The sequence below is a fragment of the Zootoca vivipara genome, chromosome Z1 (genome assembly GCF_965207765.1).
Source record: "Zootoca vivipara chromosome Z1, rZooViv2.hap1.1, whole genome shotgun sequence".
In the NCBI taxonomy this organism is placed as follows: domain Eukaryota; kingdom Metazoa; phylum Chordata; class Lepidosauria; order Squamata; family Lacertidae; genus Zootoca; species Zootoca vivipara.
The window spans coordinates 64,300,240-64,326,042 of NC_142583.1; the positions used below are offsets into that span (position 1 = coordinate 64,300,240).

Here is a 25,803-nt window from a genome sequence, read left to right on the forward strand (position 1 = left end):
GTGCTAAAGCTCTGGAAAGAAGTGTGGAAGCCACTGGAAACAAGATGGTCAAATGCAAAGTGTGACAGGCAGTTCTCAGACCTTCAATAGCAGTGCAGACCATAAAACAGTTTCCAAGTTTCCCTGTCCTTGTTCCACATATGATTGACTGTCATGGGAGCAGGCAAGCCGTGCCAGATTTATGCATAAGCTAAACAAGCTATAGTTTAGGGCCCCACTCTCTTGGGGCCCCCCAAAAATTTAAAGAAAAAAAACTGGATGTACATTTCCAAAATATAAGATAAAAAACAAATAAAATAAAACCTACATACAGCAACAGTGTTTTGTGTTGTGTAGGCTCCTATGATGTAAGTCATGGGCCCTGCCTGCTAGCCTGCTCCCTAAAATATCACTGGTTTGCTATTATTATATCATGTTATAGCAAGTTTCTGGAGACTAGATCAGGCATCCCCAGACTTCGGCCCTCCAGATGTTTTGGACTACAATTCCCATCATCCCTGACCACTGGACCTGTTAGCTAGGGATCATGGGAGTTATAGGCCAAAACATCTGGAGGGCCGCAGTTTGGGGATGCCTGGACTAGATTATGAGTCTTTATAAATTGTGTTTCTAAAGGAACTTTTGTTATTGCCGAATGCCAATGTGTTTGCATTAATAAGTTTGATATGAATTTTAAAAATCATTTTAAGTTAGAGCTTAATAATTATTTCACTATTAATATACTTCTTCTTAACTGTATTTCAGTTCAACAATTACTTTGATAAAATACCTATTTTGTTATGTGCAAGTGACTTTATATACCTATTAGGTCCATAAATTACCATCTAGCATATATTCAACACAAAAAAACAGCGACAATTTGTTGTTGGCAAAGGACACCTGGACATATAAAGGGCCCCATTACCTTCAGTAGCTTAGGGCCTCACGAAACCTAAATCCGGCCCTGGCGGGCAGGATGTCATGATGTCACAATATATTAAAGTTCTACCAGCAGGGCTCCACATATGATTGGCTGTCATGCGGTAGGTGGAATGCCATGATGTCACAACATACTAAAGCTCTACTAGCTGGACACTGCAGCAGGGAGAGCAAATGCGGTGCTCTGTGGATCTTTTGGACTACAACTCCCAGCAGCCCCAGCGTGAGAGATAGTGGGAGGTGTCGTCCACCGCATCTGGAGGGCACCATGTTGGCAATGGCTGCCCTACACAGAGAGCTAAGCATGAAATTGCTGGTATTCATAAGGGATGCGTATTGTGGCTGGAACTTGTAACCTAGTCAAAAGGAAGGGGGAGAAAGTATCGTTCCTGTTCATATTGTAGCCACGCATTATTCAAAAGCATAATGAAATTCCTGAGAACATCAGATGCTGAAGTACATGCAGATAATTTTGTTTTTATAACCAATTTCAGACAGATAAATACTAGCCTCCTTTCCAATTCCCCCCCCATGAAACCGAAGTGTCAGTGAGATTTACAGCCCCCTCAAGTTCTCTTTTCATAGGAACATTCATTTACATAAACAGATAATCCAAGATAAAAATTTCCATTAGACAAAGGTGAAATGGATCAATTTTCTCTGCCAAGGCAAATCTTAAATCTTGAACAGATAGGGTCATTATTACACACCAGCCCCATTTCGGAAATAATGTATTTTTTTTAATAATAAAAAAACACCATCCGATAGCAGCCATTTCCAGCTTTCCAATTATCTTTAAGAAAAGCTTATTCTGTGGACAATAAAGCACATTACGGCACAATATGATACAGTCCATAAAGATCACACCGTTTTATGAAAGGTTAAAAAGAAAAAGCTCAGCACATTTAAGAGGGAATGTCATAACCCACAAAGACTTTCGAGACTTTGCCCTGACAGCATGCTCCCGATGTGTAAACATGGTTGTCAGAGAAATTCAACAGTGTTTAGTTTTGCTTAAAAACCATGTGCCGGGGGGGGGCATATGTCATAGCCGCCCTGCCATAAAAGTGGGCCTTTGCATTAGGTTAAACAAAAGAGAGGAATGGTGGTATCAGAAGATGTTGTTTTCTCTTCGGAGAAGACACTAATTTAGGCTGCGTTATACCTCCTGTTTGCTACGCACTCACAGCATTTCCAGAACTTTTTTTTTTCATTTTATTATTATTAATTGCTCATTATTATTATTAGTGCTCACTAGAAGGACAGATCCTGAAGCTGAGGCTCCAATACTTTGGCCACCTCATGAGAAGAGAAGACTCCCTGGAAAAGACCCTGATGTTGGGAAAGATTGAGGGCACAAGGAGAAGGGGACGACAGAGGACGAGATGGTTGGACAGTGTTCTCGAAACCACTGAACATGAGTCTGACCAAACTGTGGAAGGCAGTGGAAGACAGGAGTGCCTGGCGTGCTCTGGTCCATGGGGTCACGAAGAGTCAGACACGACTAAATGACTAAACAACAACAACATTATTAAAGGTTTTCTTGGTTTACAAAGATATGTGCAATGTCTCTCATAACATTTTTACAAATCAGTTTCATTTGTTGAGACATTGGGAAGAAAAGGGGAAGAATCTGTGTTCACACAGTGATGTTATCCTAGTGGTCCACTCACACAGCACTCTCTCTCTCTCTCCTTCCCTGCAAACAGCAGCAACTTGGCCATCAGGAGATCAAACAAAAGTCAAGTGTTCTGATCTGCCAAGCCCTTGTTTTGCACTTCCAGGCAGGTGGCAAAACAGACATTTATTGCATTGGTGGTGTGCAACCTGACACACAAAAAGCTCACTTTTTTAAAAAATTTGATAAAGTTCATATGCTGCTTGGCTGCAGGAAAAGCTCAAAGTGGCTTTCAAAGCATAATTCATGGGAGATGTATCACATACCCTCCAACATTTTAGCCAATGAAAATAGGGGCACCCTATATAACAACAATGAAATATACTCGGAGTCGAGAGTGAATTTCATGCTCTTTATTCAGCTCATAGTCATCAAGGAGAAGAGAATAGCCCTTTTCCCAAAACCATCTGCTTATATACATTATTTACACAATGGGCCTTGCGTGATTGGCTACTTCAGGGCTACACCTGTGGGCCAATCAGTTTGTGGATTGACTTCTGCCAGCAGCCTGATTGGCTGCTCCTGCAGGCCAATCAGGTTGCGGATTCACTTCCACCTGGAGTTGGATTGGGTGGCTCCTGCGGACCAATCAGACTGCTGATTCTGGATCCTATTGTTCTATGATTCAGCTCAGTACATAACAAACAACAACAACAACAACAACTTTATTATTTGTACCCTGCCCATCTGACCATAGCTGTCAACCCTCCCTTTTTTTGCTGGAAATTCCCTTATTCCAGCGCCGTTTCCCGCTGCTATCCTGGATTGTTAGATATACCGTAGACTGTCCCCAGGACAGGTGAGGCTGCTGATCCCTTATTTTCAAATCCGAAAGTTGACAGCTATGCATCTGACTGGCTTGCTCCAGCCACTCTGGGCAGCTTCCAACATGTATAAAAACATAATAAAACATTAAACTTTTTTTTAAAAAAAACACTTGCCTATACAGGGCTACCATCAGATGTCTTCTAAAAATTGGATAGTTAATATCTCTTTGGCTCAGGGGTCGCATAACTCCATACCCTCCAACATTTCTCCAATGAAAATAGGGACACCCTAAGGGAAAGCGGGATATTCCGGGATCAAATCAGAAACCGGGGCGGCATCTGTAAAGCTGGGGCTATCCCTGGAAAATAGGGACACTTGGAGGGTCTGGATGGAGCACAACTCCCTCGAGTTCCTAGTCCTTATGAAGGTGAAGATTGGCTTGAGAATGCTGAAATCTCGGGAGGCTGAGCAAGATTTTCAGTGTTCCTGGGGAGAATGTTCTCTTTACTTACTACCCCATAATTCATTTTGGGGGGTGGCAATAATCAGCTTGATGCCATCCTTGTTTTGCTCCACTGATGAATAGCTATACTAACCATATAATGGATAGTTGGACTTTCTATGATTTCCATTCAGTTTGAATTACATAATTCACACTTTCCTGAAACATTGTGAAAACTGAAACACAGCTATACTTTGAAATTCCCATTTCTTCCTGTTTCATGATGCACTTCTCCAGCCAAGTGATGTGTGCAGAAAAATGTGCATATTGGTGGAAAGTGTGCATAAAATCACATACGTTAGCAAAAGCAACATGCTGAAGAAACGCATGGGTTGGACAGCTAGCTCAGTCAGTACAGTAGGAGACTCTTAATCTCAACATTGTGGGTTTGAGCCACATGTGGGGCAAAAGATTCTGCGTTGGACTGGATGAACCCGTAGTCCCTTCCAACTCTACAATTAAACTGCATACCAAATAAACTGTGTCATTAGGAGATATTTATACTAAAATGCTGACAAACTTTCATCGGGACTTTTTTAGAAATCCCAAACATATGCAAGAATGTGGAGAGCTGAACTGAAGTCTTAAAAAAACGAGAAAGTGGATAGAAACTGAAACTGAGATATTCATCCATCCCAAGCTGCAATCCTTTGCATGGGAGTAAATCCTTCTGAATGCAGTGGGGCTTACTTCTGAGTAGACATGCCTCAGCTGCTGCACAAGGTGGCAACCCTCGTTTCCCACCTAGGAAGTCGCAGCATAATTTAAAAGAAGACAGAGATCAAGTTTCTCCAGAGCCTCTGGGAGCGGAGTTTATGAACGGTGACAGAAACAAGAGGGATGCACTAGAAATCACTCTCTAATAGACACAGCCATCAAAGCCAAAAAAACAAGCAGCAGCAAACGCAGCTCATATTTTCTTCAGGGAAGAGACATCTTTCTTTGCTAGTTAATGAAACCACGTTCCCTTAGGAATCAGAGGCTGGTGGGGGAGAGGAATGGGGCTTGAAGAAACTATGGAAAGATCAAGTGGCAATTTAACAGTACGATCCTCAATATACTATTGACCCAAACTTGCAAAGCTACGCAGGGAAAACAGCAGAAATTTTTCTGCGCAGAAATTTTGGGAGAAATTGTCTTTGATTTGCTATCTGCAATGTAATGATCAGAGTTTGCATTTTCCTTTTCCTTTTCCGGAAGTCACAACTAACGCAAGGAACCAATTTGTCGCGCTCTCAAGGAAGGCAGTCCAATTGAAATCAGTAGGGCTTATGCATCAGATTGCATTGCACATTGTGTGTCGATGGAATATACAGTCTGATCTTGTGTGTATTATTTATTGGAATATGGGGGTGACTCCCAACAACAGCCTTAAGCACAGCTTGATTCCATGGAAATAGGCTTACGGGTTTTGCTTTTAAATCAAATCCTGAGAAAACCTCACTTTTATAAAACTACTTTCCCAGTTTCCATACCCCAGCTTTTGTGTTTGCTTTCAAACATACCTTCCAAATATCACTGGGGACTAGAAACTCTTCCTTGCCTGTTTTAGTAAAAACTGAGATACACAGAAACACAAATTCTATGAACATAGTGGTTTTCCTTCACTTTCGTGGTGTTTAATTGGCTAAAACAATGGGTGATGTGGGTTCACACCTACCTGGAAATCAAACCTTCTGCCCCTATGCTCAGGTACGAGTGCATGTTTCAGTTTCTGAGCGACGCTCTGCATATGCTCTGAGATATGCTAGAGCATATTGCACAATCTGGGGCTGAGTCCTGACAAACCCTGGGTGATATTAAGCCACAGTCCTATTGTGTGAAACTTTTTCAGGTTTTTTTTTTAAAAAAATGTGCCTAGACAATTATTAGTTGGGTAGCTGGAAGAGCCATCATAACTTCTAATGATGTAGAGATGCTTGCATTATGAAATTCACAGCTGGGTAGCTACATGGCTCAAGGCAAGTCCCCCCCCCCTCCATCGGTTCCCTCTTTTTAAAGCCAGTGTTTTAGTAACGTGTGGGTAGATGTTTATTAAAACATTATGTCTATTAAAAATATATGACGCATCCATCGGTCATTCCATGTGATGTGATGCCAGGCTGTTTATCAGGCTCTCCACCTGGGATGATGCGCGGGAAAATCTGGCAAATGTGTTTGACAAGCCCACAGCCTCATAATTTAGTAGGCCATCAAACAATAAATACATTTCAACTCCCAGAAATTAAATCACCGGAGCCTCTCAGCCAGTAGGCCTGTCCATAAACTTGGGGTGAGCATAGCAGCGCCTTGGCGGGCGGCTTCTCTGCTGTCACTCAAAACTTGCAACGAGGCCTGACAGTCCAAAAGGTAGTAATTGCTTCATCTTCGCCTCGCGTCTGAAGTTGTACAGATGAATAATAACGCTGCCGTTCTTTCGAGAGGCAGTGGGGGGGGGGAACGAGGGGAGAAACCACCCCCCACTGAATTATGCCACTGTTGTTGCTGCTGCCTCATGCGTTCGGATTAGGGTCTTGGACCTCTTTAGGTCAGAGCAGCTGGTAGTTGGGGCATTGCTTGGGGGAGGGGGTCTCAGGGGGTTGGGGATGGGAAAAGGAGATGGACCCTTAAGGGGTCCCTGCCAGAGCTTGAAACAGCCAAAGAGGAGGAAGGGAGAAGAGGACCTGGCTGGGTTTTTTTCTCCACCCTTCCTTACGATCTAAGTAGGGCTGGGTTAACCATTAAGCAAAATAAACATGTGCTTAGAACATCATGGGAAGGGGGGCACCACAGAAATTTTCCATTGCTGGATTTCTAACATTAATGGTCACAAATTGCTCAGCTAAACATTCATTTTCTCAGTTGAAGTATATTTTAAAAATCCCCTAAACGGCAGGCTGACTGATACGCCTTACCAGAATAGATTCTGTTTATGCTCTCAGGCTGTTGATTGCATGAAACATATTTTACTATACTGTGGGCTGTATAAATAAGCCAGGAACCAATTAATTAAACCCTTATTGGTAAATTTACCTGGAAACCCCAATATCTTTTATCTCAAGTATCTCCTTGAAGAAAAATTATATAACCCTGGCCGTGGCAATATATCTCACAGAGGTAGTAAGAATTAAAAATCAACATGTCTTGGATAAAAGAGTGACTGCCTAGTTTTGTCTTTTCTGTATTTCTGCTGCACTTTGCTTTTGAAATTGTTTTTGCGGGTCTTTGGACTATAATAAAGAATGTGTATGTGTATTAAAAAATCCCAACAGAACTACTATTGGATGCCTTATCTCTACCAAGCATAGAAGCAGATGTATTACACAAGATTAGTTTTGAGGATGTGATCAAATACTTTGCAATTAGAAAAAGCAGGAAAAAGCAGGAAAAATGTTTCAAATATAAATAAAATGGAAGCATACAAAAATAAACATTATTTCCCATCTTACTGCAGGAAGGGGGGCAGCGGGGCAGGCCTTAGAAGGGCATAATCAAGGACAGAAAAGAGGTCCTGGGGATTCCTTGAGTTGACGTCAATCAGAAACCTTCGATTCTCAGCTCCCTTGCTTCTGCTGAGATATCCAATACACATGAGCACAGTGTCGTAGTGTGGGTTGCCAGCACCCAGGGCTGCGCAGAGGGGTTGGAGAGAGGAAATGGACGGAGTATGCATGTGCATTCAAGTGCCTAACGTCTGCATCACCCAGGAAATCACAGCCGCAGAGCTAAGAAAATAAGAGTCATTCTGTTGCCTGGAGAGGTCACTTCCTGGTTCGCATGGAGAAGCATTTTCAATGGAGCCCAGCAATGGAAGCACGCAGCTGTATTGAGGCAGCACTGGGAGTTGGAATTTTGTGCCCCTTACAATTTTTCGCCCGGGTCAACTGCCCCTGTGGCTACACGCTATGCCATTGCATGAACACTTTCCGAAAGAGGCATACAGGCATGGAAGATGCTAAAGATTGTGTCTTTCCTGCACTACTTGAAAACCACAATAAACTCCAAGTTAGCGGTAGCCAGCTCAGTGCCCTCCCAAATCATTATGGGGTGGGATTAAGGAGATGGGTCTATAGGCTACAACCAGCTCTCCCAACCTGGCGCCCACCAGATGTCTTGTACCACAACCCCATCACTGCTGAGTGTTGCTGATTGACTCATCACCATCACTGCAGAGCTGTCTTTTCCTTTAAGAATTTGCCTTCATCTATAAAATGTTGAATCCGACCGTTTCCCCGACAATTATCCAGAAACCATTGCGTATGTGCTTGTTTTTGCACTAGATCGCACTTGAACATAAAAGGACAATTGTCATTAAGCCTAATGGCCAGCAAAATAAATCTGAGCCAGCCAATGGGGGTGACAGTGCACAGCCTCGTTGCAAACGGTGGGTGGTGTTATTTCTATTAATGCTGCACAAACAAATGGCCTCCTCCTCCCACCGTAATAATTCCAAAGTGATTTAAAACAAGAGAGCATTTTGGGGTAGAGGGTATGGCTCCATGAATTAGAAAGATACTATGGCACAATTTAGTTGGCTTGGATTTACCTTTCAGGCCCTATATATATTGGCTTAGTCTGTGAGCAAACCCATTTTTTTAAACTACCATCAGCACTGTGGAGTTAATACAGCGGCAATCGCGCAAGCTGTTCTGCCTCATGTCCCATAATTGCGCCTCACACTCAGTGTGTTGAAACACAGAATATTAGCAAATCCAGCTGCCCTCTGAAATTTCAGCTCTGTTCAAGAGAGGAGCATCTGAAGGGCTCCCCCTCCCCAGACCTCAGCTTCCTTGGGGGAGATGCATCAGGCGAAAATGTCAGCTTGCTATAGACAGCCCCATAATGTGATATCCATGCAGAACTGAAAGGAAAGTCACCATTCTACGGAGATAGCATCCAAACTCAGTCCACAGTTATTAAAGCATCACAAATACCCCCTTCCAGGGGCGGCGGGTGCTGATTGGGACTGGTGGGGCAGAAGGCAGGGAGCCCAACAGTAGGTGGCGCCAGACCCAATGGCAGGCAGAGGCAACTTATTCTAGTTTCATCCTTATCCACTTCCCTGCTGAGTCCTCCAAGGGGCAACGCTGAGACTGAGGAGGAGGAGGAAGTTGGCAGGTAATGACACCCCCTGGACTGGCTATCAGTAAGATAGCCTGGGGGCAAACTGAGTTTGGTGGGGCAGTGCCCCATTCACCCCTAACGGACCACTTCCAAGGCTCGCTTCTTGCCCAACCAAAGGGAAATTTGAGAAGCACCCTTCTATAACATTAAATTCACTGGCATCAGCAATGCCACAGTCGTTTGGCAGCAAGCAAGGTGAGCAGGGGCACAGCCTATGTTGAATTATACTTAAGAAGCTGCTGCATACCAAGTTAGACCACTGGGTCCCCTTACTCCAGTATGGTCTACATCAGGCATCCCCAAACTTCGGCCCTCCAGATGTTTTGGACTACAATTCCCATCATCCCTGACCATTGGTCCTGTTAGCTAGGGATCATGGGAGTTGTAGGCCAAAACATCTGGAGGGCCGCAGTTTGGGGATGCCTGGTCTACATGGACTGGTGGCATGTCAGGAGCGAGCCAGCAGTAGATCACCCAGAGTAGGTGACGTTATCAGAAAAACAGGATCTGCACAGGAGTGCCAGGCCTAATGAGCACAGCAACTCTTCTTTGGTAGGCTTTGCCCCTATGAAGCAGTTGCGGAGACTGAAGGTTCCTGCCTTCCCACAGCTGCCTATGTCTCCTCCTCCACCATGCCAATGTGGTGTAGTGGTTAAGAGCGGTAGACTCGTAATCTGGGGAACCGGGTTCGTCTCTCCGCTCCTCCACATGCAGCTGCTGGGTGACCTTGGGCTAGTCACACTGCTTTGAAGTCTCTCGGCCCCACTCACCTCGCAGAGTGTTTGTTGTGGGAGAGGAAGGGAAAGGAGAATGTTAGCCGCTTTGAGACTCCTTCAGGTAGTGATAAAGCGGGATATCAAATCCAAACCCTTCTTCTTCCTCTCCCAGTTTTTTCCCAAGGAATCTGAGACAGCGCCTGCGTGTCTGCCTTTGCGCCTCCCACATCATGCCTCTCCTGGTCCTGGGAGACCAGCAGGGAAGAGATCTTGTAGCAGTAGGAGAGACACCTTGGTTTCTTCACCAGCCAAACTCATCTCTGCCTCTTGGCTTCCCTCCTCTCCTACTTCAGCCTCTGCCTTTGATTATGGATTTCTCTCTGTCACAGACTCCCCCTGGCTCCCTAGGCCCTGTTACCTCTTCAGCTGCTGACACCTCCCCTCCTCCCAGTCTTCTTCCTCTGACCACTCATCATTGTCTCACCACCCTGGATCTGAGCCTTCTTCCCTGGGGGATTCCACAGCTGGTTGCTCCCACCGTTCCCCTACATCTAACCAGTCCATGAAATAGCAGCTCTCCGGGATTTTAGACAGGGAGTCCCTCCCAGCATTACCTGGAAATGCCGGGGATTGAACCCAGGAAAGCAGATGCTCTGCCACTAAACTAGGGCCCCTTTCCCAAAGCAAGCACCATATCCTTGGATTTCTACAAGTTTCCTTCGCATTGCTCGCATTGTTTTTCACTCTAGACTCATGCATAGATATATAGCTTCTTCCGCAATCAATCTGGTAGCTTTCAGAAAGGCACAAGAAAACTCTCTTTGTGGCCTTTGTTGAGAACAGGGACTACCAGGGCAGCCCTTCTATTCCTTGATCAGTGAAAGCACTACTTCCAATAGAAATTATGCAGGGACAGAGTGACACCTGCTGGAAAGCGTGAGGAAAACTACTAAGTTTTGGCAAATGGTAATGAAAAGGGAAATGTTAAGTTTAAGACAGGGTTATGAAGTAGATTCTGAGTGGCCAGTAAAACTGTAAGTTCCAGGTTGGGTCCAAGACCTGTCAGAGTTTTTTTCAGCTTCAACCATAAATGTGGGCACCAGGTTCAACTCCGACTCTACCCCAACTTCTCAGAGTCATCTCATGCAGACTCTCCTCCGGCTCACGTGGTTTTGGGGGGCAGGAGAATCATCAAATTGTAGAGTTGGAAGGGACCCTAACACCATCTAGTCCAACCCCCTACAATGCAGAAGTCTCAACTAAAGCATCAATAACAGGTGGCCACCCAACATCTGCTTAAAAACCTCCAAGGAAGGAGAATCCACCACCTCCCGAACAAACAGCTCTTGCAGTCAGAAAGTTCTTCCTGGTGTTTAGTGGGAATCTCCTTTCAAGTACCTTGAATGCATTGGAATGAACATTTAAAATCAAGAGTTAGCAGCCTTACGATCAGCCTTCACCAATCTGGTGCCCTCCAGTTATTTGGGAACAGCAGTTAGATGTTTGTTGTTCTTTTTTCTTTTAACAAAGTGGTGAAAGAAAGTACAAAAAACACATTAAGATACAGCATAATGCAATGTGTATTATCAGTTCCATATAATTATAGACAGACAGACAGACACACACACACGTACATCCTTATTTCAGACATCACGGTATATCATATATCGCAGTGGTAAAGGTAAAGATAAAGGACCCCTGGACGATTAAGTTCAGTCAAAGGCAACTATGGTGCGAGGTGCTCATCTCGTTTTTCAGGTCCAGGGAGCCATTGTTTGCCCACAGACTGCTTTCCGAGTCATGTGGCTAGCATGACTAAACTGCTTCTGGTGCAACAGGACACCGTGACGATTGCCAGAGCGCACAGAAATGCAGTTTATCTTCCCGCTGCAGCAGTACCTATTTATCTACTTGCACTGGTATGCTTTCGAACTGCTAAGTTGGCAGGAGCTGGGAAAGAGCAATGGGAGCTCACCCCATCAAGTGGATTCAAACTGCCGACCTTCTGATCCGCAAGCCCAAAGCTCAGTGGTTTAGACCACAGCGCCACCTGTGTCCCTCATCACAATGTTTAGCTGATGGTATATCACAATGTTGAAAAACAGCTATCACCCAGCCCTAGTCACTGTGTGAAACAGGAACTGCACAGACTGAGTAGATGCTGTAGAAGGGTGTGTATTTTACATAGTATATGATGCTGTTGCAAACTGTGATGTGGAAAAACTCTTAAGTCATTATCAGCGGGGAGGGGGGATATAATAGGACATTTTCATAACATTCACATGGTGAGGGGAAGTAAGTGCATGATTGATTGCAGGAAATATCTGAAAGTCGTCATTATGTGGCTGGAACTGGCAGAATGGTGGCATCAGATGATACAGCGTGGCAGAATATAAAAACTGGTGGGTTATGTAGCATAGCTGGCAGCGTAATTTAATTGCAATTTATAAGGCCACAACATCTGGCCCTTGGCAGCTGTGTTTCCATCTTTTTATTTCATAGTCCATGTTTTCTGTGCCATGTTGGGTGGGTGTGTGGATGGGGTAGGGAAAGAGCTTTCACATTTGGGGTTGAGTCTTAGGGGGGGGGGGAGCCATTTTTGCTGCCAAATGAGAAATACAGAGCGCATGGGAAGGATGTCCCTGTGTACCCTGGTAATTAAATTGGGGTTATAGTGATCCATATTTAGAAGCAACTTCTATGCTCAGCTAAATTTCCCAGATCCAAACAAAAATAACAGCTGGGTTTAGACCAGTTTAGGCTGGGTACAATACCGTAGATGTTTTATCCTCCATGATAAAACCAGAGGGCATCAGGGTGCTGGGAATATCTCTGCTTGGAAACAAGGGGTGCATCTTAAGCCCTTTAAGATATTATTATTAATTTATTATTATTATTATTATTATTATTATTATTATTATTATTATTATTATTATTATTTCCAGTCCAGCAATAAAGGACTGGCCCTTTAGAAGGCATTATTTTAAAAGTACAGTATTGCCAGAATCTTAACGCCAAACTGAGCAGCCGCCAAATTCGTTTACTCCATGTTCTATCTATCTATTCACATATAAAACAGGAGCTGATGTGGAATTCTTACATGAAAAGGTGTGTGGAGGCCTGGTGGGTCACCCCCCCTCCCCAAATATTGGAGCTCAGCTTTGACAAAAGTCCCTGGATAAAAGAAGGTGGGGAGAGGAGAAAGGAGGGCCCAGCTCCTCTCAGTTGCGTGCCTTTTCATGGAAATCATTCATTTTACTTAATTACACACTGCTTGGTTATAGTAAAACGTCTAACAAATATTACAGGAAATATTTATAGTATCAAATAAAACGTCTGAGTCCCAGTCAGGTAAAAAGGCAGGGTATTATAACAACAAACAACAACAACAACAAAAAATTAAAAATAAATATATGAAATTAACAACAACAACAAATTAAAAATAAATATATGAAATTAATGGCCCTGACTTAGCCAAGGCCATTCACCTCTCCTCAGGTGAAATAGGAACCGACTGGAAGAAGAATTATTTAGAAATAAATATATGAAATTAACGGCCCTATCTCAGCCACAGACATTCATCTTTCTTCAAGTGAAATAGGAACCGATTGGAGGGGAAGGAAGCAGCAGCCAATCAGGACGCTCCCTTTCAGCCACGCCTCCCGGTTTCCCAAAGGATTCAAAATCCCAAGCCCCTGATGCCAACCGGCGCCGCGGTTCCCTTTCGACTACGCATGCGCGATTCCTTAACCCTCCTCCCTCCCCCCCCCTTCCGTCGCTACGCGACGTCAGGCTTGAAGCGCCCGCTCGCCCCCTTGGTTTGTTTGGTTCGGAGTGAGCGCGCGCGGCACGTGCGCCGCCGACGAGACGGGGCCTCGGCGCCTGATTGGTTGCCGCCGTCCGGGCGACGCGACTTTCGCGCGACGACGACGGTCCGAGGGGGCGGGGCAGCGGGCCCGGCCGGCGAAGTGGGAGCGGCGCGGTGCGGCGTTTGTTCTTCGTCGCTGAGGCGAGGAGCGGCCCTTTGTCCGGCGCGATGCGGGAAGGGCTGGGGCTGCTGAGGCGGCGGCGGCGACCGGGGTGAGCGGCGGGGCGAGGGCTGTGTGGCGGGCCGGGTTGCTAAGGGCGCTCCCCCGGCCGAGCCCGCGACTCCTCCGCCTTCCCAATGGCCCGCCTGCCTTTCTTCTCGCGTGAGGCGCACAGAGCAGCCGCCTGACGCGCGTCTTCTGCTCGGCATCGGTTGCATCCAGAGGGGCTTAACGCGTGCATGTCTGTGTTGTAGAGGGAATGCATGATCCCCAATGAAAGGGCTGGTGCTTATTTACCGGTAACTGCCTTCATTTAATTGCTCGTAGGGCGCGGGTGGCGCTGTGGTCTAAACCAGGCATCCCCAAACTTCAGCCCTCCAGATTTTTGGACTACAATTCCCATCTTCCCCGACCACTGGTCCTGTTAGCTAGGGATCATGGGAATTGTAGGCCAAAACATCTGGAGGGCCGCAGTTTGGGGATGCCTGGTCTAAACCACTGAGCTTGGCGATCAGAAGGTCGGCGGTTCGAATCCCCGCGACGGGGTAAGCTCCCGTTGCTCAGTCCCAGCCATAGCTGTCAAGTTTTCCCTTTTCTCACGAGGCAGCCTATTCAGCATAAGGAAATTTCCCTTAAAAAAGGGGAGAACTTGACAACTATGGACCCAGCTCCTGCCGCAACTGGACCTAACGGTCAGGGGTCCCTTTACCTTTTTTAGGGTTTTAATACAGTAGATGCAAATGGTGTATGCATGAATGTAAGGATGCTTGGAATGCGTTCATAAGAATTGCAATGGCTTGTTAACAATTGTGTGCTTGCTGGGGAAACCTAGAAGGATGGGTGGGGGTATTATTATTATCATCAATATATATAAAGCGTTTTTTTCTATTAAAATGTTAAGGGGGTACTCTAATTTTCCTCCTCACATTGAAATACTGCTTCTCAATGAGGCCAAACTTAGATTCACAAAATGTGTAGGGGTATGCGTACCCCCAGAAAAAAGCACTGCTTATATACCTATCTGTTCTATCGTATTACAGTTTCAAATACCTTTTTTGTTTTTGTTTTTCATTTCTTTCACTTGTCCACTAAAATTTTCCAACAAAACATAAATTTAAAAAACCACATACACACACATGCACATAGTTTTAATTCTGTCATTATCATTACTTAAAGACCTATATATTGCATTGTATTAGTTTCAAGCACTTTTTTGTCTTTTCTTTCATTTCTTTCACTTGTCCATTGAAAATTTTCAACAAAACACATTAAACCACAGAGAGTTTTAATTCTGTCAATGTTTAATTGATTGGGGGGGTTTCCTACATTTTTACCTGTTCTTATTTTTTATCTATAACCCCCCTTGAGTCCCTGTCAGGGGTGGGGGTGGGGGTGGGGAATGTGGAGTATAAATAAATATATAATTATTATAATTGTGGCAGTTGTGTTACTGCTGTGAGACCTCCCACTATTTGCCTTAAAAAGAAAAGTATATCCAATTGCTGCCTTGGGCTCAATTTATCAATCCAGCAGGCTGTATTGGTGAAATTGGTTTCTCCTGTGCTTTATAACTTCTGGGTTGTACAATAGGCCTTCTTGCCTCAATATTCTTCTCGGGAAAAGAAAAATACCTTGGCACATAGTCTTGTCTATTGTGTGAAACATCTCAGAGTTGGATGTATGTAGGGGGGGAGGTGACCTTATTTTATATTCTTTCCAAAATGATGATTTTTTAAAAAAACTCCTCAAAGTGGTTTACAAGGAAAAGACATATTAAGAGCTGCTGATCATTAGTTCCCTAAGTATATTGAACTGATAAGGCGCTGAAAGGTCTCTGTATAACTTTAGAGAACTGCTTTGTGATAGATAGGTTAAACGTGTAGTTGGATGTTATCATATGTCTTGATGTGTTTGCAGGTAAACTGTAGCAGAGGCCTTCAGTACTACTAGGTATTTTTTACTCTTGCCTTAATTGGTGAGTGAAATACTGCTGGAATGCATCAGAAGCTCCTGAAGAGTGCTCATTACATTGAGCTTGGAAGTTACCAGTACTGGCCGGTTTTGGTCCCTCGGGGAATTCGCTTATACACCTATGAGCAGATTCCAGTGTTCCTTAAGGACAATCCATACATCACAGATGGCTACAGAGCATACCTACCTTCCAGGCTATGTTTGAAAAGGTATGGAATTGATCCAAATGGTTCCAATTTGAAGTACAACATCAGGCCTAAATAGTTGTTGGATTTAATACTTGAAAGCCATTTGTTTCACTAAATGTCTTGCTTTTCTGTAATCAAAGAAGCTAGCAAAGTAAGGGCATAAATTTCATTAAATATGCTTCTGTGTGAGAGGTTTTTTACAGCCTTTTGTCTCTGCTGATCCTGTTTCAAAGGGTAGAGCCAGATATCCTGCTACTTATGCCAGTGCAATAAATAAATTTAGTTAAGTTTGTTTAGAGTGTAGTACTGGTAACTTCAAGGTTGCCGCTTCAATCCCCATACAGGCACCTGCATATTTCTGCATCACGGGGTTGGACTAGATGACCCTCAGGGTCCCTTCCAACTCTGCAGTTCTGTGAATGCAGGGGAAATGGTGTCAACCAAGCATTAGTGGAAATGAGCCACACAAGAGAGCAGGATGGATACTGACTCGATTGCATAAGAGCAATAGAGAATACAGCAACCATCTAATCTGGAACACAAGATCAGGGTGTCAGTTACAAAAAAATGTTCCTTTGACTTGCTCATAGTCATTACTGTTTTCTTCTCCATTCCCCAGCCTATTCATTTTATCCAATGAAACAGTTAACATCTGGAGTCACTTACTGGGCTTCTTCCTCTTCTTCACTTTGGGCATATATGACATGACTTCTGTGTTGCCTTCAGCAAGTGCCTCTAGAGAAGATTTTGTTATTTGTTCTATTTCTCTCTTCTGCTTTCAAGTAAGTCCCTCGGTAAATTGCAGTCAAACATTTTTTTTGTGCTTGTGTCAAGGACAACAGACAGGAAAAAAAGGTCTGCATTCTGTCAAAAGCTGAGGTTTGTGGAGTCTTTCTGCTAATATTTTGCTTCCTGTTCTCATTTAAAAGCAGTTGAAATATATAAAAAATAATAATGAATGTCCAGTAGCACCTTAGAGTCCAACTAAGTTTGTTCTTGGTATAAGATACAAACATAGTTAGTCTCTAAGGCAGGGGTCCCCAAACTACGGCCCCCGGGCCGGATGCGGCCCAATCGGCCTTCCAATCCGGCCCGCGACGACCCCCGCCGCCCGCTGCCGCCGCCCGCTCTCACGGCGCGCGGCGCAGCGGCGATCTGAAAAATCGGCAAAAAATCGCCGAAAATCCTTTGTGCGCATGCGTACGGGCCTCTCCCGACCCGGAAGAGGTCATTTCTGGTGCACTTCCGGGTCGGGGGAGGCCCATACGCATGCGCACAAGCGATTTTCGCTGATTTTTTTCCGCCCGTGTGCGTGTGCGCATGCGCACGGGCGCGCACTCCCCCGCCCTCCGGCCCGCTGCGCGCGCACTCCCCTGCAGTCCGGCCCACCGCGCGGTCGGCGCGGCGGGCACCGGCCCGCCGCTCGGTAAGTCTGGGGACCCCTGCTCTAAGGTGCTACTGGACATTTTTTTATTTTTTTGTATATTTCAACTGTCAGACCAACACGGCTACCTACCTGAATCATTTAAAAGCAGTTGCTGAAAACAATCCATGACTAAGCTACAGGCTTCACTCCACTGCAAATTGGAGGGGGGGGGCTGTTACCAGGGCCTAGATTATGGAATATCTTGCTCAATCCTATGCATGCTTACTCTGATGCAAGTCCCATGCATAGGATTGTGCTGAAGTGGGAGCTGCAGTAAGGCTGAAGGTTTGATCTCTGCCACTTCTGGTTGAGGTATCTTGAAGAGCAGACCTCTTAAGATATTAGGGGTATCACTTGGCTAAATAAATCATTTTGATCATGTTGTAAAATAGCAACGCAGCATATCTGTGTTTGGGTAAAAAACAATAGTTCCAAAGGAAGAAGTATTAAAATCTGAGTCTTTAAAAATCTGCTCCCTGATTAATCAGGGCTACCTTTTTAGTCAATTAAGTTTTAGAATGGGTTTGTTTAGCTTAATTAATAGGTTAAATATTGCAGCCCTGCTTCATAGATCCCAGTGAGATGCTGACATGGTACCTTGATCCCCAGTAACAGAGATCAGACCAGAATTCTTTTCTCGCAGCAGACCAGTCTTCCTCTTGCAGATCCAGAATCCTTAAATTTAATCCAGTTGTTTTTAAAGTTGTTATTGCTTGACTCTGAAGATATTAGACATTGAGGAAATTAATGCAATTTGTTTGAATGTTTTTTATAGGTCTGTATGCTTTGCTCAGTAGGGTATCACCTCTTCTGTTGTCATCGCTCAGAGAAGACTGGCCGACGGTGGATGGCACTGGATTATGCAGGAATTTCCATTGGTATCCTGGGCTGTTATGTATCTGGAGTCTTTTACGCATTTTATTGCAATAATGTAAGTTTAACAGTCAGGTTGACTGGTGTAGCTTCCCCATGGATAAAACTCAAATAAAAAGTTGATCTCCTTTCCTTTGAAAAATTCAGCAGTTTTAGTCTTGCTTTATATAATGTAAAATAAAAAAATTCCTTCAGTAGCACCTTAAAGACCAACTACTTAGTTGGTCTTTAAGGTGCTACTGAAGGAATTTTTTTATTTTGCTTCGACTCAGACCAACACGGCTACCTACCTGTTTATATAATGTGCTATTCTAATTTTTTTTAAAAAAAAAAAAACAGGCTTTGAGGTCAGGTTAGTGTTCTAGCTTGAAATGCAGAATTTTGTCCTTGAACAAGTGTACCATATTTCATAGTCCAAGAGAGGCAGTACGTTGCATGCAAGGAAACAGAAACCAGACTGCTCTGGGGCCTCACTTTTCTCAGCCAGTTTAACAAGAGATAGCTGAAGAATTGTCCATGCACCTGGATCTTCCACAATACTGTGTGGTATGAAAACTATATTTCCAACTTTTTTTCCCAAAGAAAAAGAAAATATTTAAGGCAATCTTTCCTAATAGGAGGGAGTGGGGTGTTTTTATATATTAAATGACAGTTCTCCAGAGTAAATGTTGGTTAAGAATCCTGCAGTAGATAATTTGATTGCCTTGGTTAATCATGTAGTTCATTGCTTACAATTGTAGGTGCATCTAATAGTTGGTTGCAATTGCTAGCATCAGCATAAAATCAATCCTGCCTGTGGAAGGTATTTTAACTACCAGTATAAACCCTGGAATGTGTGGCATTTTCTCAAGGAAAAGGTGACTAAGTGACCAACAGGTGCTCAGTATGAAAAGCTGTCAGTATTCCTATATATTTTAAACAGTGTGTTAATGTTCATAATACTGTTATACCTCAGAAGTCAAATGCCTTGCTAGTCGAACATTTTGGCTCCCAAATGCCACAAACCCAGAAGTGAGTGTTCCGGTTTGCGAACGTTCTTTGGAACCCAAACGTCTGGTGCGAGTGCCGTGGCTTCTGATTGGCTGCAGGAGCTTGTGTTCGACTTCCGAGGTACGACTGTAAATTGAAATCTGCTTTAGACCGATTTATAGAATTAATAGATTTGGAAGGGACCCCCAAGGGTCATCTAATCCAACCTCCTATAATGCAGGAATCTATGTTGTTACTTCAGTCTGTTCAATGAGGAATGAAGAAGCTTGCCTGTAACACTACTACACGTTTTGAGGGAGAGCCCTGTTCGACGGGGACTTCAAAAGACATGGCATCAAATGAAACATGTTGAACGAAATAATCAAATCTGGATTTTTAAAAATAAAATAATTCTGCTTCTTAGATGTAAAACACACTTTTATTGTTTGTGCCAAGAGAGAATACAGTGCTACATTTGTGCCTTTTGTAGCTCTGCTACATTTTGCTCTATTTTGATGCAAATATTTTATTCTTATCACTTAGTGGCTGCCTCTTTTTTTCCCTTTTTCCAGTACTGGCGTCAAGTATACTTGATCACTGTCCTTGCTATGATCTTGGCAGTATTCTTTGCCCAGATCCACCCCAGTTACCTCACTCAGCAGTGGCACAGGCTGCGCGCAGTCATCTTTTGCTCTGTGTCAGGTTACGGAGTCATTCCTACCATCCACTGGGTTTGGCTCAATGGAGGTGTTGGTGCATCTATTGTGCAGGTAAGCTAAGGAGTCACCAGGCTTGCACCCCAAACCTAACTGTGTTTTGCTCCAAAGTACCATATTTTCCCATGTATATGATGAGGTTTTTTGCTTTACATTTTTAGTTTAAAAAATGGGTCTTATACATGGGCACATGGGAGAGGGATTTTTTTTCATATTTAAACAAATGTCCAGGATTTTGGCTTGGGCGGGCTGAGGCAGTCCCTCCTGCCACTGTCCCCTCATTCTCTTCCCCCTGCTGGCTGCGTGCTGGTGACTGGCTCACCTCCGGCAGCCCCTACCAGCTCGACCACCAGAGCAAGAGCAGCGGCCGCCGAGAGCTGCCTCGGCTAGCTCTCCTTGCACTTCTTTCCTTTCTTTCTCTCGCCCTCAAACCCCCGCCCCTGGCCTGCTCCTGCCTTCCTTGGCTTGGTTTGCTCAACGGCATGCCCCAGTTGCCTTCCCCATGCTCTGCCTCAGTGTTCTGCTTGGGAGCCTCTTGCCATTTGCTTACATCCAGCAACAGCCGCCGCTGAGGGGGAACAGCTTCCGCATCAGTGGGTGCTGGAAACTTTGAGGGTGATCTTGCCCAACAAAAGCTCAACAACTTTCTGCCCCCACCACATCTGCTTTAGGGTTATGTTTCCTTTGGATTCAAAAAAAAAATGGGGGTTGTCTTATACATGGAAAAATACAGTAAGTTCCATTGACTTTATTAAGACTTCCTGATCAGCTGGTTTAGGAATGACCCCTTTTACTTTATCCTTTTCTTTAAAGGGACATTTTCTATAAACAAACATGAAGGCAAAGATCAGTAGAAATGGAAACAGATTGCATTGTTATGAACTGGTTTGTTTTTCAATTGTGTCCATCATTAGCCCTGATCCAAGATAGTTAGCTTGATAGCTACAAAACATAATGAAGGGTGTGGAGAGAAGAGCTTTATTGTGGGAGAGTTCTTCTGTAAAATAAATGTGTATCCACCTTGGCTTCTTTTTTTTTAGGAACATATTTCACTCTGGAGAAAAGCTATGGGGAGAAGGTGACTCAGGAATGCTAACGCTGCATAAATTATGTTTGTGCCTTTTGCTTAGAAACAAGAAAATCAAGTCAGTAGATCTGGGTTGCATCCTGATTTTAGGGACCAACTTAACATTTTAAATCTGTTGAGAAGGATTGCCGTCTTGCCTTTCAGGTATTAGATAGATAGAAAGATGGATGAGGATCTTGCTAACCTCTTTCTGCTGCTTTTGTCTTTCAGGAATTTGCTCCCCGTGTGATTGTGATGTACTTGATCGCTGCCATAGCATTTCTCTTCTATATTTCTAAAGTCCCAGAAAGATATTTCCCAGGTAGGGCTGAATTTTTTGGTAGCTGAATTCCCCGGGGCACAGGCCATTCACTGTTAATTAAATGTGGGAGCACTTATTGCCCTCTACATCTCTTCCCCATGGCTGCTGGTCCCAGTTGTATGGTATAATAAAGGAGCATGCCATGTGCCTCCATGCACAAGTTTTAAAATATCCACCTAAGAATTCAGCTCCCAGAAGACACGCAAAGGTACATCTTGCCCAGTGTTCTTGTTTCTAACAGTACAACGCTAGGTGGCTTGGTAGCTAACTTGAAAGGAATGCCACCCCTGTTGGAAAGAGAATTGTCTGAGAAGGTCACATATTATTCTGTTTCCCAGCAGTACATTATGATGTTGGGAATCTGTCACACATTCTGACTGGGAAGGAGACTTATCTCAGCCAGGCCACTTTGTGTCACACTGGAATGAACCTACCCTGGTGCTTCAAAGCACTGTCCCAATGCATAGAAGACATACTCCTCCAGAGCTTCTGCGACTGAATATTTTAGCTAAATTAATGTGTGTGTTTTTTCATTTCCAACAGGGCAGTTAAACTACCTCGGCTCGAGCCACCAAGTATGGCACATCCTTGCAGTAGTGATGCTGTACTGGTGGCATCAGTCTACCGTCTACATCATGCAGTATAGACACAGCAAACCTTGCCCTGACCATAGTGCACATTAGGACGCAAAGGGATGGCAGTTTCCTGTGCAGGAGGAGATGAAGATGGACTGGGTTGTGATGGGGAAGGGGGTTTAGCCTTTTCGTTGCCACAGTTAAAACAGCAGTGATTGCCCAGAAGTCATAAAGGGTCTGCTGTTCAGGAAGAGGAGTCCTTTTTTGGGGTAAACTGGCCTGCAGTAACAAATGCCCTGGAGCTCTTGGGTCACCAGCTGGAAAGGAGACAGAGCGCTGCATGCTTCTCTTTTCACTGTGCTTCTGCTGCTCCCTGTTCATAGAAAGCTGCTTTATACAGAGTCAGACCATTGGTCTGCCTAAGCTTGGTGTTGTCTGCCCTAACTGGCAGGAGATGCCAGGGATTGAAGCTGAGAGAGAGAGAGAGAGAGAGAGAGAGAGAGAGAGAGAGAGAGAGAGAGAGAGAGAGAGAGAGAGAGAGAGAGAGAGAGAGAGAGAGAATGCAAAGCATATGCTCCACTAATGAGCATTTCAGTTCCTCTTTAGAGACTTTATCCCTGCAGTATTAATTTTGTGTTCTCCTAGCTTCCTTGTATTTGGGCTCAACAGCCTCTCTTACCTGGACAGCTGTTAAAACATGTGGCAGTGCTGTGGCACCTGAAACCCTGAATCCACTTCTTTGAATTCGGACTCCACTATATAGGCTCACAGGTGGGCCTAAAGTCAGACCGCCCCTGTTGAGGAAAGTGACGGGGACCCAAATATTTTGCATTGACTCCCCTTGCTATTTAACAGCTGTACTTTAATACAGTGTTGATACCTAACTTCAAATTGCAGTAGTTTTACTGCTCAGCATTAACAGGCAAGGAAAATACTGGTTTTCTGTATGATTTATGAGGCCCCTTTGTGAAGGATTAAACCCTGCCACTTCCGATTTTACCAATATGCTGGGAAGAAAGGACTTTCCACAATTTGATTGCACATATTGAGGACTCTGCATTCTACAAAACTTGTTCCACTTTTTTTTCTGAAACAGCAGATGCTGGTGGTGGCATCAACTTTCTTTTACTGCTTCCCAAGGGATCTCTCGTTTGTTTTGTTTACAGTCTATGTTCAGGGCAAAAAGTCCCACCAATGCTGTTTACTTAAATATATAAAACTAAACATGCTACCAAAATGTCACCACCTAAAGCAGCAGTTGGAAAGTCCAACTGAGCAATCCATGAAATGTAAGCGCTTTTAAAATTGTTTTAAACCAGCCCATCTTTTAAAGGGTCCATTTAAAAGCCAGAACTAATTAGCCCAACTATATTATATACCCCTTAGGAATGATGTTCCACAAAGGGGAACCATTGCTGAAAAACCCTATGACTAGTACCCATCCTCCTTATCCTATTTTGTACATCTTCCCAGACCAAATATGAGGAAACCCAGTGACTGACCAACCCATGTTCTTTTATGTCCCCCCCCCCCAAAAAAAAACCCTGCAGAAGCTGACCATTCCCACTACCTCACTGGCTGCGGGAGGCTGATCATGAGATTACTTGCAGTCTTTTGAAATTGATTAATTGTATTTATTTATTTCAGTCTTATCATTGTACACCAATTTTAGAGGCAGCACCCAAAGCTGCTGTTCTCTTTCCCTTCACGTTAAGAGGCAATAATATGTTTAGCAGTCATGCCAAAGAGCACGGAAGAGGTCGCCAGCAGCCAAATAGCTTGGTGAACTCTTCTTGTTGGGCGCAGTAGAACAAATCAAATTTGTTCAAACTACTGATAAACAAATTGCAGAAATTGCCAGGAAACTATTTCTTCTGATAGGCTAAGGAAACATCCCCCAATATGCATGTGGGGTTCCTGTGACAAATTCTCATTCCAGGATGTAACATTATAAGTTGAAAATGTATTATGTCTACTGTATGTGCAACATGTTCTGTGTCCTTGCACTGATGTCTATGTTATAATTTAAACATGGGTTTTTACTTGATTCCCCCCCTTTCTGTAGAACAGTATCTGCTGTTGTTTTCCTCAGTGATATCATAGACTAATCTTTGGAAAAGAAGTTGGATGCCCCAGTAATTGTAAATTTTGGGGTGCTTTTCAAAATGCTGTTTAGCAGAGAGTCAGAAATTTGGGGTCCCTTGATTAAACATGTCTCAATGCCCAAAGTTTTTTTTTCAAGTACTGACATGAAGTGCAAATCAACATTCTAGCAGTGATGGAACTAAGGAGAATTGCTCTGAGTGATGTTTTAAAAGAATAGCATTTATCTGTTGACAAACGCAGAACAGCTGCTCCTTGGCTAGCCATTGGCAGATGTTGGGGTGTAGCCACTTTGTTTCGAAGTTCCAGCTGACACATCTCAGCTTGAATTGTAGACTTTGCTAAGGTGTAACAGAAGTAAACCTACCCTTATGCATGGCAAATTTGGAAAAAAGTAACAACAGCTAGGGAACAGTCCTATGGGTTTTCTTCTTCAGAAAACCAGTACTTTCAGAGGCAAGGTGGGATGTAAAAGTAGGAAGTTGCTTGAATAGTTAAGGAACTCTAAAAAAATACTTTATGGCTTTAGTTAGAAAGCTTTAGAGAACTGGTCCTCCAAAACTTACATGCTTTTAAAGAAAATGCTAAGTTTTTGTTTACAGCTTCTTGCATTATAGAGAAGCAACTCCTTTTTGAGAATTCACTTCTCTACTGCCCCTCACCACCATCTTTGCTTTAATTTTGCATTTAATGTATTGTTTTTCTAAAAACAAAGTCTAGGATATAAATGTTTAGTATTGCAATTGGAAGAGTTGAGTTCAATTGAACTCCAGTTTGTATAGCTGTATAGAAAAAAACTTTTGTAAATGTCAAACCTGTGCATGCGTCATTTCTAATATTTATTTTTAAGTTGTTGTGATATAAATAAGCTTTCTGACAAGAAAGCTCTTCAAGACAATAGAAAATGGAATGCAGAATGGTAAAACTCTTACTATAGATTTCCTGCCTTCTAAGCTTAATAATTGTGATTATCAGCCAGCAACCATGTACCATCTGCTGTTGGAACCTCATTTTTAAGTTACACCATAAGCCTTGCTTAAGTACAGTGACACATACTGCTGTGCCTTTAAAAATGTTTTAATTCCTTTATCCCTGTTCAACTAGATGTACAAAGGAAAGCTGCTGCAATCTATTCAAGTTGTACCAATATGTATTATGTAAATAGCTCCTCTGTGAATAAAATTGTTTGTTGGCAAATGTACTTGCTCTTCTGTGTGTGAGAGACAAGCAATGTGTTGGGCTCTATAGAGGTCTGAGCTGCACAGGTGGGACAGCTCCTTGCAATGTAGCTGAAGATTACCTTGCGGAATGGCTGCTAATCAAGACTGGATTAGAACCACCAATGGGGAGAAAGCTGTTTTATGCAGAACCATTGTTCATATTCTCAGTATGTTTCTATTTCTATACCTTCCATATGGTGTCTAGTCCAGCTTTCTTCATGCTTCAACAGGGGTCGATGGAAGAAAACAGGGTTCTGCACACCAGGTATTGTCAACCTTTGTCAGACTCAGGGCCCACTTTAAACAAAACCATTTATTTGGGAACCCATTTCTTAATGTTTACTCGTATATTTTCCATTGTGGTAGTGCTCCTATTGCAACCCACCTTGACTCAGGCCATGACTCTGCAGTACATCTGTCCTACCACTGGCATTGCTTCCTTCTAAAAAAACAACCTGTAGTTCTGAAAAGTGCTAAAGGTATTGGTAGCCTCAAAGCTGTCACAAAACTTGATGTGATATAAACCCAAATCGATGTTGGTTAGAATATGGTATCCCAAGTTCTTGGAACAAGTGAAGTATCAAAATGCAAGAGAAACAAAGTCACAAAGTCCTCCCCCTAAATGAGTTCACAAAGCTAGCTAATTACTGCCATTGACTGC

At 43.6% G+C, this 25,803-nt stretch overlaps 1 protein-coding gene across 1 annotated transcript; it reads left to right on the forward strand.

Annotated features, from left to right (window-relative positions):
* Window positions 1–15,708: 15,708 nt before the first annotated feature.
* On the forward strand, window positions 15,709–25,123 carry PAQR3 (progestin and adipoQ receptor family member 3). The gene is made up of 6 exons (XM_088660607.1): window positions 15,709–15,893; window positions 16,492–16,654; window positions 18,074–18,229; window positions 19,713–19,910; window positions 21,154–21,244; window positions 21,788–25,123. Exons 1-6 carry the CDS (start codon window positions 15,709–15,711, stop codon window positions 21,925–21,927), a joined length of 933 nt encoding a protein of 310 aa, XP_088516733.1. The 3' UTR covers window positions 21,928–25,123.
* Window positions 25,124–25,803: the final 680 nt, after the last annotated feature.